At 42.4% G+C, this 16720-nt stretch overlaps 1 protein-coding gene and 1 pseudogene across 3 annotated transcripts in view; one reads left to right on the plus strand and one right to left on the minus strand.

Annotated features, from left to right (window-relative positions):
- Positions 1 to 16720, plus strand: part of NIM1K (NIM1 serine/threonine protein kinase) — an 85412-nt gene that overhangs the window by 39140 nt on the left and 29552 nt on the right. For 2 of the 3 annotated variants that reach the window (XM_058430066.1, XM_032135340.2), the window contains one exon: positions 13747 to 14732. In XM_058430066.1, the coding sequence (XP_058286049.1) occupies positions 14441 to 14732 (292 nt within the window). In that variant the 5' untranslated portion in view covers positions 13747 to 14440. Of the gene's footprint in view, positions 1 to 8666; positions 8798 to 13746; positions 14733 to 16720 lie in introns of all 3 variants that reach the window. The other variant, XM_058430067.1, reaches the window with a different exon arrangement.
- On the minus strand, positions 460 to 1802 carry LOC116456620 (tubulin alpha-1A chain-like; annotated as a pseudogene).

Raw genomic sequence — 16720 nt, forward strand, 5'->3', positions numbered from 1 at the left:
TAGATATATAATTTTCTTATCTGTGTCAAAGAATGAGGGCTAATGAAGAATTTGCGGTGGTGTGAAAACTAAAGCCACCTCTTGGTTTAGCCCCTGCAAGCATCATAATATTGAATCATTTACCTTTTCCCAGTGGTCTGAAATGCCATCTCTATTACATATTAAATTTCCATATATATGAAGATTTTTTAAAAGTATTATTTATTCTGTTCGTTCAGATTGTTACTACATATTTGTTCACTTTTAAAAAATGTTTATTATTATTATTATTTTTAAAACCCATCACAGAAATGGACAGTTTGGGTCCGCAAAAGCATTCATGTTTTAAAGCATAGGTCAGTAATTGTATATTAGAGCATACACTGCTACATACAAATTAGCTGATCAGACCACGGCTTTTCAATGTTTAAAACAGAATAAGCTTCCCTGTAAAAGGAGCATCTTTGTGACATTTTCACTTTAGTATTCCTCTCTTTCTTTCTCACCTTCTCCTTCAACAGAATCCACACCAACCTCCTTATAATCCTTCTCACCGGCCTCAGAAAACTCTCCTTCCTCCCTTCTCTCACCCACGCACCAGTGAACAAAAGCATCTTGACATACATTCAAGTCAAACTTGTGGCCCAGGCAAGCCCAGGCCTCAGCAATGGCTGTGGTATTGCTCAGCATGCACACAGCTCTCTGTATCTTGACCAGGTCTCCACCAGTCACCACGGTGGGAGGGCTGGCAGTTAATGCCAACCTTGAAGCCATGGGGGCACCAAACCACAGATTGGATGATATGCTTGGTCTTGATGGTGGCAATGGCAGCACTGACATCTTTGAGAACCATGTCGCCATGGTAAAACAGGCAGCAAGCCATGTATTTACCATGGCAAGGCTCACATTTCATCATCTGGTTGGCAGGCTCAAAGCAAGCACTGGCAGTCTCTGCTACAGAAAGCTGTTTCATGGTAGGCTTTCTCAGCAGAGATGACGGGGCATATGTGTCCAGAGGGAAGTGGATGGGGGGATAGGGTACCAGCTTGGTCTGGAATTCTGTCAGATCAACATTCAGGGCTCCATCAAATCTCAGGGAAGCAGTGATGGAGGACAAAATTTGACCTATCAACCTATTCAGTTTAGTATAAGTTGGGCGTTCAGTATCAAGGTTCTAGGCCAGATATCATAGGTGGCCTCATTGTCTACCATGAAGGCACAATCAGAGTGCTCCAGGGTGGTGTGGGTGGTGAGGATGGAGTTGTAGGGCTCAACTACAGCTGTGGAAACCTGGGGTAGTGGAGTAAATAGAAAACTCCAGCTTGGACTTCTTGCCGTAATCAACCGAGAGTTGTTCCATGAGCAGGGAGGTGAACCCAGAACCAATTCCTTCACCAAAGCTGTGGAAAACCAAGAAGCCTCGGAGATCCATGCACTGGTCAGCCAGTTTACAAATTTGGTCCAAAACGAGGTCAGTGATCTCCTGGCCAATGGTGTAGTGCCTTCAGGCATAGTTACTGACAGCGTCTTCCTTGCCTGTGATGAGCTGCTCAGGGTGGGAGAGCTGGTGGTAGGTGCCAGTGCAAACTTCATCATCAATTACCATGAGTTTCAGGTACACTGAAACACTGCCCTAGGCACATGCTTGCCGGAGCCCATCTCACTGAAGAAGCTGTTGAAGGAGTCATCTCCTCCCCAAGTGGTCTTGTCACTTGGCAGCTGGCTGTTGGGCTGGATGCCATGTTCCAGGCAGTAGGGCTCCCAGCAGGCATTGCCAACCTGGACACCAGCCTGGCCAATGTGATGGAGATGCACTCACGCATAATTACTGCTTCGCGGCTGCCGAGCAGATGGTGGAGACAAGGAGAGGTTGTTGCTTCTTACAGTGCGACTCTTAGGTGGTTGGTATAAGAGAACCTGCCTATTATTTTCTTTCCTTCTTCTAAGGCAAGAGTCACACTTAAAAAAAAAAAAAAAACAACTTAACCTTACTCTTGTCCCTAACAACTGCCACCTCTCACTTACCTCCAGTGCTGGGTAAATATTTAAAAATTATCAGATGGGTTGCTTATTCTGTGTGAAGGGATCACTTACCAGGTATGAGAGGCTCCTAATAAAGGTTTCAAATCCACCTGAACATTTTATGATGATAAAACTAAGAGCTTTTGTTCCACAACACTCTTTTCCTTATCCATGGCCATAGCCTTGCGGCCTGTTACCCTGATAGACTTTCTTGAGTTTTGCTCAAATAGAAAACGAGGTTTTCTAACACCCCCTAAGGGCATCGCTCAAGTGTTCTCTGCTTCTTAGTGAGCACACTACATTAGAGCTGAAGAAAGTTACAAGACAGCAAAAGAGCAGTTTCTGCTTTGACTTACAAATATTTTTAATTCCCTAAAAATAAACCATGAGCTGCAAACGGGTATGAGTGTTCCCGCACCATTTCCTAAATTAGTTATTTCTGAGTAGATGAAGAATACATTTTGTTTTGCTGCTCAGGGCCACCTTCTTGTGATTCAATACATGATTCCATTCAGTATCTTAATTCCCATCTTCCTCAGAGAAGATGGGAAGATTTGTGTTTTGGAAATGAATTATAAATGAGATGAAAATCTTCATTGCAGAAACTCGGGTTTCTATTGGGACATGACTTCATTCTCTACCTCAGATCTTTGAAATTCATGGTTTCACATATTGTAATGTTTGCTTAAATACACAGTTTTCACCTTCATAGAGCTAATAGTCAAGAAATCAAGGGCAACTGCCTTAACTTCAGATGGTGTTGGTTTTTGTATCTGTGAAAAGGGAATGACAATACCTCACTTTACAGAGTTGTCATGTCGTGTCATTCATTCAGTCAGTCATGCATGCATTTAATGAGCACTGTTGCCTGTTGTAAAATGCCTAGCATCTTATTATATTTTTTGATGTGGCTAATTTTAACAATTATTTTAAAAATTGTATTATAAGCAATTTTAGATATACACAAAAATGGTGTATAGAACATTACAACCCTCCATGTACTCATCACCTAGCATAAAAAATTCCCAGCTCATGGCTAATCTTGTTTAATTTAAACTCCCATTGGCTGGGCATGGTAGTACATGCCTGTATTCCCAGCTCTTTGGGAAGCTGAGGTGGGCAGATCAACTGAGGTCAGGAGTTGAAGACCAGCCCGGCCAACATAGGGATGGGGACTTATTTTACTGTATTTTATTTATTTTGTATTATTTTGGCACAGTCTTGCCCTGTTGCCTAGGTTGGAATGCAGTGGCATGATCTTGGCTCACTGCAACCTCCACCTCCTGGGTTCAAGGGATTCTCCTGCCTCAGCCTCCTGAGTAGTGGGGATTACAGGCGTCTGCCATCACACCCGGCTAATTTTTATATTTTTAGTAGAGACAGGGTTTCATCATGTTGGCCAGGCTGGTCTCAAACTCCTGAGCTCACATGATCTGCCCATCTTGGCCTCCCAAAGTGCTGGGATTATAGGCGTGAGCCACCATGCCCGGCCTATTTTAAAGCAAATTCCAGACATATTATTTTGTCTGACAATAATTTTTTAAGGATTAGTGTCTGATCCCATTCAAAGCTTAATGAAACCTTTTTAACCATTTTAAACTGCATTTATAATTTGTTTCATTTCCTTTTAAAAACTTTGATAACGAAACTGCTTCCAGAATACTAGCAATTCTTACAAATATAATGATTTAAACATATGGACAAGGGTGAACCTTAAGCTCTTTTAAATACATTTCATTCAGTGCTATTTTAAAACAATAAAAGTTCAACTTAAAATCACAAATCTAAATTAATTATCTAATTCTTCATTTTAAATTAGAGTCACGAAACTATTTTGTTACTTTATTATGCCAAATTATCTTCACATAACAAGTACATTGAAATACCAATTTCATACAAGTTCATAAGACAAAAATATTAATACTGGAGGGTTTGAGTCTCTTAAGCATTTTTGTTTTTAACACTAAATCTTCCCAAGGTTAAGAGATACTCAATTGTCAAGCTACTACTGTGTCATCCTAGACCCCACAGATGGGTAGCTCCCACCCCGTCTGCTGCATTAGTGGATTAAACTCAACTATCTATTTTCTGTTTCATTCTATACTGAATCGTTTTCATAATCTTCCTGTTGGGACCTAAATTCTTACAGATATTTGACAGCTTTGTTCACCTCTGAGGTTAGAGTCATAAGGAAAATGTCAATGACAAAAATGTATTCAGTAAGGATGAATTAGATGGTTAAATAAACTTGGGGACGGCTGAATTAAACAGACATTTGTTTGTGCGTGTGGCTTTAAAACTACAAGACTGTAAGGTACTAATGCAAATATCTAAGAGGGGTATAATGTGCAGCAGTTCCAGATGTATTTCACTATGGACCTATGAACTATTCCCTCCCCATCTTTTTTTTTTTTTTTTTGGATGATTCTCCCATGAAACCTAGAACAGAGCCTGGAAATGGCCAACCTGGAGGCCAAATCCAGCCTGACCCTTCAGTTTCACTTGGCCAGTGTTTTAAAAGTACTTAATCTATACTTTAAAAATTGAGAGTTGATGGGCATGGTTGTTCATGCCTGTAATCCCAGCCACTTTGGGAGGCCAAGGAGGGTGGATTACTTGAGACCAGGAGTTGCAGACCAGCCTGGGCAACATGGCAAAACCCTGTCTTTACAAAAAATAACCAGGCATGGTGGTGTGTACCAGTAGTCCCAGCTACTCAGGAGGCTGAGGTGGGAGAAACACCTGAGCAATGGGATGTCAAGGCTGCAGTGAGCTGTGACTGCACCACTGCACTCCAGCTTGGGTGAGAGTGAAATCCTGTGTCAAACAAAAAACAGAACAAAATTTAAAAACCACCAAAAAAAATAAACATTAAAAAAAACAGAGTTGCCAGGCATGGTGGATGGAGTGCACCTATAATCCTAGCTACAGGGAGGCTGAGGCAGAAGGATTTCTTGAGGCCAAGAGTTCAAGACCAGCCTGGACCACATAGTGAGACCCTGCCTCTAAATAAAAAAACAACTAAAAAATAAAAAATTGAGAGAGTTTACCAAAAAATTCTTAATTGCCAGTTTCTTTTTAAGAATTATTAGATCTGGCAAAAGTAAACCTGCATTCTGGCATGGCTGCCCTGGCTGGAGCTGAGCAAGGGCTGCTTCACCATGCCAGGCGTAGGCACTGCACTCGGTCACTGACGTAGAACTCCTGCACTGTTCTAGGCGTTTGAGTCTGTGGCGTTGATGGCAAAGGGAACCTCAAGTGTGGTAGAAGTATATATGGGAAGAGCTGATGTAAATCCATCAGACTGGATGGACTGTCCCTGGATGCTGGGTGTGAACTGGATGAGGGTAGACCTGGGCTGAGTAGCCTCCCTCTGAGACCAAGTAGGGGAGAGGTGGTGTCACAGAGCAGAAATGCTGTCCTAGAAACCAGCCCATACTGACTGCTTTTCCATTTGCTTTGGAATTTCCCCCATTGCACTGCATGGGGATCTTGACATGCGTGCTGAGAAATAAAGAGCTAAGCTAAAAGCAAAGATGATGCAAATGATTTCAAAATGGTAAAATAAACTTTCAAATGAGATGAATTTGCTAACTATTCTCCCTGAGGGTGCACCTGCCCGAGAAGGATTATAACTGAGGACTAGCTGTCTTGAACCTTGTTGCCACACGTAGAGAAAATCCAGCTTTTCTTTTAAGGAAACCAGTGCCTGGCCTTGCCAACCAATGAAAAGGTTGCCTAAGAGCCTTGCCCAGAAGTTTTGTAAGTTAAACTCAGAGAGAAAAAAGGTGAGATGGTTTTCATTGATATTATTTTCACAGAGGGTTATAAGTCAAGAAAATGAATTACCAAGTAAGCTCTGTTTTCTTTCATCTTATTTAATGCATTGCTATACAGCAACAGCAAGCTAATAATTAAGGACCATTCTACCTCCTCCAGAGGCTTTGATCTGCAGTGATGTCACTCCATAATTTTGTCTGGTTGAGTTTCTAAGCTCTCATTAATGTCCATAAAAATTGGTCAAAATCTAAAGGGCAAAAGGCAAAAGAACAACAACAAAAAACTCACATCTGAAATTTCGTTTTTAATTAGGTATGTGATCACTTCCATTATTTGCTTAGCTTTCAACATTATGAAGCTTGATGTTTTGGACTCTACTAGAAAGTAGTCAAAAATATATAGTATTTAGAGCAACCCCACAACCTGTGCTTCAGAACTCCTATTTCTAGATTTCTAAGGAAGATCTCTAGGAAAAAATTATGCAAAATAAAAATGAGTATTTAAATACCCATAGATACACACACCCAAATGGGATTTATCTTTTCTTTTAGATTTTTTCCTTCTACTTTTTATTCCATTAGAATGTGTAAGAATTCAGAGTTTTTTCTCACTGTACTGTTAATTTCTGAGATTTGCTGGCAATTCAGGTACAGCAGAAACCATATGCTTTACTTTATTGGGAGCATAATAGTGTAACAGGAAATTCTAATAATTAGATGTTGGACTTTCTGAGTTGATTACCCAGCTTTCGTGTCTTCTATATTGCTTATCTCTTCTAGATTTTTCTTTCACAATTCTTCAATTTAATTTTTTTTTTTTTTTTTGAGACAGAGTCTCGCTCTGTCGCCCAGGCTGGAGTGCAGTGGCACGATGATCTTGTGCCAGGATGATCTTGAACTCCCGACCTCGTGATCTGCCCGCCTTCGGCCTCTCAAAGTGCTGGGGTTACAGGTGTGAGCCACCGCGCCTGGCCAATTTAATTCTTTAATTTCCAAGATAGCTCTTTCTTGTTGTCTGAATTGTCTTTAAAAAAATTTTTTTTTTGTTTTTAGCATTTGTTCTGGTTTTATGGATCCAATACCTTATCTTTTATCTTCTGCTTCCTCATGGCTCTCCATTTCCTTCAAGTTCCTTTTTGTTGTAGAGGTTGTTGTTTAGGTTGAGCATGGTTTCTTTCTTTCATTTTGGAGCCTTTCCTCAGATGTCTCATGCCTCTTGACTGAACATTTATTCAGTCATTCATTCTAAGCAGAAGGCACTGAAACTTGGTTGAAAGCTCCCTGCCTGTGCATGAAACTGGCACTTGGAGGATTGTGCAGTAGATGGCTATGTGGCTTTTTTGATGGAGAGCTTTCAAACGTAGGTTTCAGAAAGTCTTTTCTCTTGAGTTAGTCTATCCAAAAGAGGAGTAGCCAACCTTGAGGTTTTTAAGCTTATTTTCCTCCATTCTGGGAACCGAGAGTGCAAGGAGAAGAGAATGAGGGATTCTACAACACAGACTTTTACCTAATCCTCTGTCCTGTGGCTTGTGTTCCTGAGCTGGGGTGGGGTAGAGAAAGTAACAACCTATCTTTGAGGAGGGAAAAGCTGGTGGGGGGGGGGGGTGGGGTCTCACTGCTCTACCTTCAAATAGTTTCCATGATTTTGATCCTGCTTTATTCCTCTAACCTTTGAGGTACTTGGTCTCTTATAGTTTGAAGCCTTTTCGAGCACTCAGAAAGGTGAATCTCATTGGCATGCCCTTATGTAGGCATTTAGGTTGCAGTTTTCTTCCTTGTCTTTGCAAAGTTGCTTATCACTAATTTTCTTTCCATCTCCCCAAAAATGTATTGACATTTCTCTGCTGCTATCTCCTCTCTTATTTTTATTTATTTATTGTTTTAAGTTGGAGTTTCACTCTTGTTGCCCAGGCTGGAGTGCAATGGCACAATCTTGGTTCACTACAACCTCTGCTTCCCGGATTCAAGCGATTCTCCTGCCTCAGCCTTCTGAGTAGCTGGAATTACAGGTGCCTGCCAACATGCCGGGCTAATTTTTTTGTATTTTTAGTAGAGTCGGGGTTTCACTATGTTGGCCAGGCTGGTCTCGAACTCCTGACCTCATGATCTGCCTGCCTCGGCCTCCCAAAGTGTTAGGATTACAGATGTGAGTCACCACGCCTGCTCTTTTTTGAGATGGAATTTCGCTCTTGTTGCCCAGGCTGGAGTGCAATGGCGCAATCTTGGCTCACTACAACCTCCGCCTCCCGGGTTCAAGTGATTCTCCTGCCTCAGCCTCCCAAGTAGCTGGGATTACAGGCATGCGCCACACGCTTGGCTAATTTTTTGTATTTTTAGTAGAGACGGGGTTTCACCATGTTGGCCAGGCTGGTCTCGAACTCCTGACCTCAGGTGATCCACCATGCTTGGCCTCCACTCTTATTCTTTTTATCCTCTTGGGTTTGTACCTTTCCTCCTCTTATTTTGTCATTTTGAGGTTTTTTGTTTTTTGGAATAAAGTAGAAATAAATGAGATCATTAAATTCTCCATATTTCACCAGAAGTCCTGAATTATCTTTTTATTTTGAAAGCAATCCATTAGATGTTAGAGAATCAGGTATGATAATTTCCCTGTGTAACCAAAAGTAAAGCAAACTTATTGTACACCAACTATGTAAGGTGGCAACACATTAAATATTTTTAATTGTTTCCTTTTTCTTTTCTTTTTTTCTTTCTTCTTTGACACAGAGTCTCGCTCTGTTGCCTAGGCTGAAGTGCAGTGGGGTGATCGTGGCTCACTGCAGCCTTGACTTCCCAGGTTCAAGTGATTCTCCCACTTTGGCCTCCTGAGTAGCTGGGACTACACGTGTGTGCCACCCAGCTAATTTTCTTTATTTTGTTTTGTAGAGATGGGGTCTCACTGTGTTGCCTAGGCTGGTCTTGAGCTCCTGGACTCAAACCATCCACCCGTCTCGGTCTCCCAAAGTGCTCGGATTATAGGTGTGAGCCACCACAACCAGCCTATTTTCTTTTTAAAGGTAAATATACGCACATGAAAAAAATGTAAATCATATGAAAAAGTAAGCAGTAAAAAGTATACCTTTTTTTCCACTCCATTCCCCTGTCCAACAAGTCCCTTCACCAGATGCAATAACTCTACCTGTTTTTAGGGATTCCCGCCTCTTTCTTACACTTTTCTTTTTATTTTTTTTGAGATGGATTCTCATTCTGTTGCCCAGGCTGGAGTGCAGTGGTGTGATCTTGGCTCACTGCAACCTCCTCCTCCTGGGCTCAAGCGATTCTCCTGCCTCAGTAGCTGGGATTACAGGTGTGTGCCACCATGCCTGGCTAATTTCTTTGTATTTTTAGTAGAAACGGTGTTTCACCATGTTGGTCAGGCTGGTCTTGAACTCCTGACCTCAAATGATCCACCCACCTCAGCCTCCCAAAGTGCGCTGGTATTACAGCCATGAGCCATCACGATCAGCCCTTTCTTACACTCCTGATTATCACTTTATAAACACTCTTCCCACCTCTTAACAGTATATCTTGGATACTGTAACTCATTCTTTTTCACATCCATCTTTATGTCAGAAATACACATCTTTGCACATGTGTGCAAAGAGAAATTCTAGAATTGTTGAAGCAAAGAACACATACACTTGTAAATAATAGTTACAGCCAAATTACCCTCCAAGCAATTGTACCAATTTATACTTTCAGTAACAATGAATGAGAATTCCGGTTTCCCCATACTATCTCTCATCATTGCACTATCAAAATTTTTTTTGCAGCTTTCAAATTTAATATGTGAAAAATCTAATTTTAGTGTAGTTTATGGGTATTTCTTTAAGTAAGGTTGAGTACATTTTTATGTATTATGGAGTCATTTGTATTTTCTGTGAAATGTCTGCTCATGTTCTTTATCATTTTTCTTTTTTGGGAGGATATTGGTATTTTTCTTTTCTTTTTCTTTTTTTTTTTTGAGACGGAGTCTTGCTCTGCCTTTAGGCTGGAGTGCAGTTGTGCTATCTCGGCACTCGGCACTGTCTCACCTCTGCCTCCTGGGTTCAAGTGATTCTCTTGCCTCAGCCTTCTGAGTAGCTGGGACTACAGGTGTGCACCACCACGCCCAGCTAATATTTTGTATTTTCAGTAGAGACGAGGTTTCACCATGTTGGCCAGGAAGGTCTCGATCTCTTTACCTCGTGATCCCCCACCTCAGCATCCCAAAGTGCTGGCATTACAGGAGTGAGCCACCGTGCCTGACTGGATATTGGTATTTTAAAAATCGATTTGTAAAATGCTTTACTTAGAAAATTGTTTATTTTTTATTTGTTTATTATATTTGTTGGAAAGTTTTCCCTATCAGGTTATCATTTGATTTTTGCCTGTCTGTTTATGATACTTTTGGGCAAACAGAAAATTACAGTTTTATGTAGTCAAATTCAATGTTTTCTTTAATGGCCTTCGCTGAGATCATAAAAAAATTTCTGATTTTTTTCTAGTATTTCATGATTTTGTTTATATTACATTTACTTAGATGATTTATTTGGAACTTATTTTGAAGTAGGAGTGAGATAGGGGTTTGGCTTTTCCCCCACTTGGCTTGCTAGCTGCCCCAAGTTGCAATTCATCCTCAATGCAAACCACAGCAACATTTGTAAAAGTGTAACAAAAACACTTTATCCGATCTAAATGGAAGATTAACTGTCTCCTCGACCACTAAGGCAAGACAATTGGTTCAAGACCGTTTTGCAAGAAGTTTCATTTGTAGGTGTTAGGGTATGTAATTCAAGACAGAGACTGATCATATTTGGCAATTGTATCTGTGCCCTCCCTCTCCGTTGAATTGGGAAGGGAGGGAGAGGAATTCCTGGGAGGCACCTGAAGTCTCAAACTCTACTGTAAATCCCAGGGCCTGACTAGAGCTCAGGATATAGAGCCCAAATCAGGAGAGTTGGAGAACAGGAAAGCAGAGAACAAGCCCTGAAGCAGCAGCTGGGCAGGAGATGGAGGGGAGCAGGTGCAGAGGGAGGCAGGAAGCCTGGTGCCTGTGGGGAGCTGATTCTATCGAAGGGGCAGGGATGGGGGAGACTTGCATTTCTAAGCAGTTGTCACAATTCTCAGGGGGATGATGGACTTTAGACTAAACTTTTAACTCCACAAGAAGATGGGGCCAGGAATTCTAATAGCTAGTAAAGGGTAGCTCAAATCTTAGAAATGTGGACTGGAATAAACTGAGATAGTTAAACTCTGGGATAGTGTTAGCAGTTAAAAAATAAAAATATTTACCTCTACTAAATCTTACCTAAGTGTAATGGTGGATTAATTGGTAAATTAGTTCATTCCTTCTTCAACAAACTTTTATCAACTACTGTGCAGAACTCCCAGAGACAGAGGGAAGAGTAAAGCACAGGTTCCTGCCCACCTGGTGCTTTTTTTTTTTTTAGATGGAGTTTCACTCTTGTTGCCCACGCTGGAGTGCAGTGGCACGATCTCAGCTCACTGCAACCTCTGCCTCCTGGGTTCAAACAATTCTCCTGCCTCAGCCTCCCAAGTAGCTGGTATTACAGTTGTGCGCCACCATGCCCGGCTAATTTTTGTATTTTTAGTAGAGATGGCATTTCACCATGTTGGCCAGGCTGGTCTCAAACTCCTGACCTCAGGTGATCCACCCACCTCAGCCTCCCAAAGTGTTGGGATTACAGGCGTGAGCCACTGTGCCCCGCGCCCTCCTGGTGCTTATGTAGTTGTGGCCCAAGTACATTAGTGACAAGGACAGCACAGTAATGAGGACACAGAGCCAGTAAGTTCTTCAGAGAGTCTGTTAGAACACAAAGTGATCAAAGTGATCAAGCACTGCATTCTATGGAAAATCTATATTTTCTTTTTCCTTAGGTTAAGCTAAACTTTCTTGCAGAATTACTACTTCATTCTAGTCTGTCATAAGCTGCATGGTGTTTTTCTGCCAGGAATCTGGGGAGATCTAGTGCCACTTGACCTTCACAGAGATTCTTAACCTGATGGGTTTCAGAATGTCATCTTAAAATTGGATGCAAATGGTATGGGTGAGGTTTTTTTTTTTTTTCCTCCTGGGGATAAAGTCATAGGTTTTGTTAGCATCTCAAAGGAGTCTGTGACCCCAGGATGATTAAGAATCAGTGATTTTGGCTGAGTACAGTGGTTCACACCTGTAATTCCAGCACTTTGGGAGGTAGAGGTGGGTAAAGAAAAGGAAGAAGAATCAGTGACTTTGATTTTCTTCACTCTAATTAAGAACATTTACCTTTTTTGTTTGTTTGCTTTGTTTTGTTTTTTTGAGACAGAGTCTGGCATTGTCACCCAGGCTGGAGTACAGTGGCTTGATCTCAGCTTACTGCAACCTCCACTTCCTGGTCTCAAGCCATCCTCCCACCTCAGTCTGTAGGTGTAGCTGAGACTACAGGCGCACACCCTGCTAAGGGGTACACCACCACACCCTGCTAAGGGGACCTTTATCTTAAAAATGTTTTTAAAAAACATCCTAATCGGTCTCTAACCTAGAGATGTGCTTAGTTACTGATACCTGGTCCCTTTTAAGCCTATGTTCTTCATCCTTCTTCCAGATTCCTTTCTCCCTATCCAGAAATAGGAGCAGTACTGGGCATCAACCTTCTCTTTACTTCCCTTATTTATGTTTTTTTTTTTTTTTTTTTTGAGACAGAGTCTCGCTCTGTCGCCCAGGCTGGAGTGCAGTGGCACAATCTCGGCTCATTGCAAGCTCCGCCTCCCGGGTTCACGCCATTCTCCTGCCTCAGCCTCTCCGAGTAGCTGGGACTACAGGCGCCCACCACCACGCCCGGCTAATTTTTTATATTTTTAGTAGAGACGGGGTTTCACCGTGGTCTCGATCTCCTGACCTCGTGATTCGCCCGCCTCGGCCTCCCAAAGTGCTGGGATTACAAGTGTGAGCCACCGCGCCCGGCCCCCTTATTTATGTTTATTTGGCAACCCCATACTTAACCTTAAGTATAAGGTTAGGAAGCCTTATTTGTACTTAATTGTAATAATGTGATATTATTGAGCAGAGTTGGAAATCCATACTTCCAAGGCAGTCTCTCATGTTTTCAGTCAAATTTTTGGTTTGGAATGCTCAAGTCCAAAAATCAAGTTTAACACATATTTACTTAGTAAACACTTTCTATATGTAAGAACTTATACTCCATTTTGAAGGAGAGAGGAGGGGAGCAGGACATACATACGAGTCAAAACCAGTTCCCACCTTCATTGAGATGGGACATTCTGGAAAATGCACGAAGTGCTGTGGGAATTCAGAGAGGAAGAGAGTATTTCCTGCTGGAGAGTGCAGAAAAAAAACATCCAGAAGACGTCGTAGGTGGGCAGCATTTCTTATCACTGGCAATGCTGTAAACCCTCCTTTTCCACATCTTCAAAGTAAGGTGCTGGGCCTAGACACTGACACCTGCTCAGAAAAATTCAAAAAGTAAATGTAGGAGGAAAAATCAGCCTTTGTCATAAAATGACATAGGAAGAAAGAGTGGAAGCAACTAGTATAGGACAAGTTGTACAAGAACATAAAGTAGTAAAGGAGATAAAATATTATTATTTGAATAAATATGAGAAATTTCAAAAACGATTAGTAATCCAGAATCTTTCATCATTGCTATCATATTATTTTTAAAATTTGGTTTTAAAGCAACGCAAGGCAATATGCATATTTTCTTAAACTTTAAGAAATAGAAAAATTATTTTGCTAGAAATATGTACAGACCTTAGGGACTTTTCTAAAATGTAGGTTGAGAGGTGTGTGTATATACTCTTTTCTTCTTACTAGATCACATGTAATCAAGCATCTACTACTGATATGAGTCATAAATTTGTGGAGTACTTTTAGATCAATGCTTACAAAGCAGTTTCACATTCATTACAAATCCTGTACAGTACATTAGCATAGGCTAATAAATTTCTTGCTCTCTATTCTTAGGTTGAAACAGCCAAATTTTCGAGACAGCTCACGGCTTAGAGGAAGGCTCATCTAAATAAAGGCCGGCTAAAGTGACATTGCAGGGATTAAATCCTTCTCTGGCTGCCTGTGTGACCAGAAGGCTTATTTGCAAGTTTCTTCTTTCCTGGGGTCCGGATTATTAGGTCTCCAGTGCCCTGCGGCTTGACAGCAAGAGAAGCATGAAATGAAGGTCAGAGATGAGATCCTGCAGCAGGGACTTGGGGGCCTCCCAGGGGCATTTACACACTAGAGTGCAAGATTCTCTGGCCATTAAGGGAAATAGCAAACAGAAGCCTTTGTCCTGGGGCACAGCCACCTACCACAAAGCATCAGACTCCACGTCTGGCCAGAAAGTTCCTGGAGTCCCATCAGGGCAGTGGATATGCAACATGTGCCTAATTGTACAGCTAAAGCTTGCAAGTTCAACGTGAGGGAAGGTGGGAAATGTCTTGAGTGAGGCGAGCAGCTCCTGGCTGGGCTGGGCAGACTCAGCTACCACGTTCACTGCCCTCCTCTCACTAAAGCCGAGAGGGAGGCTGCTCAGCTCTCAGGAAAACTCTCTTGAACCCTGGGCATCTGCTGTCCTCAGTTGGCATCTCCCACCCTCTGAGCCTCTTCTGCTCCTGCACAACCTGCCTCTTCGCTGAGATGGAGACGTGAGCCCCCGTGGACGATGACTGCAGTGTATATGAATGGAGGTGGCCTGGTGAACCCCCACTATGCCCGGTGGGATCGGCGCGACAGTGTAGAAAGTGGCTGTCAGACCGAGAGCAGCAAGGAGGGCGAGGAGGGACAGCCCCGCCAGCTGACGCCCTTCGAGAAGCTGACACAGGACATGTCCCAGGATGAGAAGGTGGTGAGGGAGATCACGCTGGGAAAACGGATAGGCTTCTACCGAATTCGAGGGGAAATCGGAAGTGGAAACTTCTCCCAAGTGAAGCTTGGGATTCACTCCCTAACCAAAGGTAGGATCCGACTTCCCAAGGGTCATCCCTGGCAGTATTGGGACCTAGTGTAGGAGCGGGGTTAGGTGGCCAGGGCCAAGGAAGCAAGTAAAGTGACCTCAGCAGAGCCCCTGCAAGGCCCACATCCTGTGCCAGCCGCCTTCTGTGGTCTTCTCAGTTAATTTTCACAGTAACCATGTGAGGTCAATATTGGTTTCCATTTTGCAGATAGAGAAACTGAGATCCAAAGAAGGTAAATGTGTCTTCAGTTCCATCTTAGGGGATTTTTGACTCCAAAAACCCTTCCACCATACCATGCATGAGAAGAATCTGTCCTCTCCGGTGAGGCCCTTGAGAAGTGGAGTGGAGTGTGGCTTGGAACCAAGCCACCTCATCTCTCAAGCCACCTCATCTCCCAAGCCCATATTTATAGTTTCCATTTATATTTGTGTCTCAGTGACAATGGCACAGTGTGGCACAGGAGATCCTCCCGATGGGCGCTGTCTCTGGATAGCAGTTCCAGTTTCCCTTCCATCCAGAGGCCGCTACTTCTGTCATATATGAGAAAAAGCGATTTGATCTCAGAACCTTTTCTGCTCAGTGCACCCTGTCCTAGCTCACATTGTTGGCTCCTCACTCCCCATTTGCTTGGCTACCGGACACTCTGAGATTCTGGACTAGCAGTACCCAGCACTTTGGCCTCAGGGAGAAACCATATGGAGAGCCCAGCACCCCTCTGCTGCTCCGACCCCATTGTGGGCACTTCCCCAAGGTACCTGTAACTTAGCAGAAGTCTGGGGATTATCGTAAAGGACTTACAAGACAGAAAAAGAACACCTTACAACTCGGCATAATTTACTGAGTCCTAAAACCCATGGACTCTACCGTCTCCCGAGAGTCCCTGATTGACATTTTCTCTGCTTGGACTCAGCCAGCCACCATGTCTCCAAGGCCCCTCTTTTCTTATATTATAGTTGTTTTTTGCTTCCTTTTCTTCTCCAATCCCCAATCCCATGCCCCTACAATCCCTGTGGCTGGCCTTTATAGAAAAAGCTCCACAGACATGTGTGCATGCATGTACCTCCCCACCACAACTGACCCACACACTCCCAAGTCACTGGAGTTTCACGTCTTCTATACTCTTGCTCGGAAGCCTGTGTATCTGGGTTCATGTCTTCACATCTTGGCTACTCTACTTACTCATCTGGGTAAATTACAGTACTTGTCTGAGCCTTAGATACTTCATTTATAAAATGCAGCCAATAACTGCTTACTTCATAGGGTATCATAAGGATTAATAAGTGCTCAACAAATGTTAGTTAGATGCTTAATAAGCCTTGCCTTGCTTTGCCTTTGTGCAACCAAAGATCAACTAAAGTATCTTTATCAGAAGTTCATTCCTGCCCATCCCAATACACAAACTGAGATCAATGCAGCTGCCATGCCCTACAGCCATAGTTTTCAATTGACTGCACGTTAGAATTACCTGGGAAGGTTTAAAAAGAGAATTAGTGCCTAGAACCCACCCTCAGAGCTTCTGATGCGATTGGTCTAGAGTGGGACTGGGCATGGGTAGTATTTGGAAACTCTCCAGGTGATTCTAACTAACATGTAACACTAAGAAATACTTGCCTACAGCAACTTGCACATACTGCTGACAGCTTTTAAAATAGTACTTTTTTGGTAGTTGCCACAAATGGGTAATCTAAGTATTATTTGTATTTTAAAATCAATTATGAGGTATTGTGTCAGGTTTCCATGCTACATTTAACTTTCAAATTTCATTTCATTTGAGAGAATATTCATTTATTATTCATTTAGGTGAACAATAGAAGCACTATATCAGGCCTTGGGGGATATAAAGATGAAATAGATACAGCCTTCATCCTCAAGGATAAGGGAAGAGAAGATGTGTACAAATAAGTATAATACAAACCAGAATTTGAAAAACATAGAAGAGAAAAGCTATGAGCTTAAAGGAAGGAAAGAGACTCTTCCACCTTAGGACT

The sequence above is a fragment of the Hylobates moloch genome, unplaced genomic scaffold (genome assembly GCF_009828535.3).
Source record: "Hylobates moloch isolate HMO894 unplaced genomic scaffold, HMol_V3 SCAFFOLD_17, whole genome shotgun sequence".
Classification (NCBI taxonomy): domain Eukaryota; kingdom Metazoa; phylum Chordata; class Mammalia; order Primates; family Hylobatidae; genus Hylobates; species Hylobates moloch.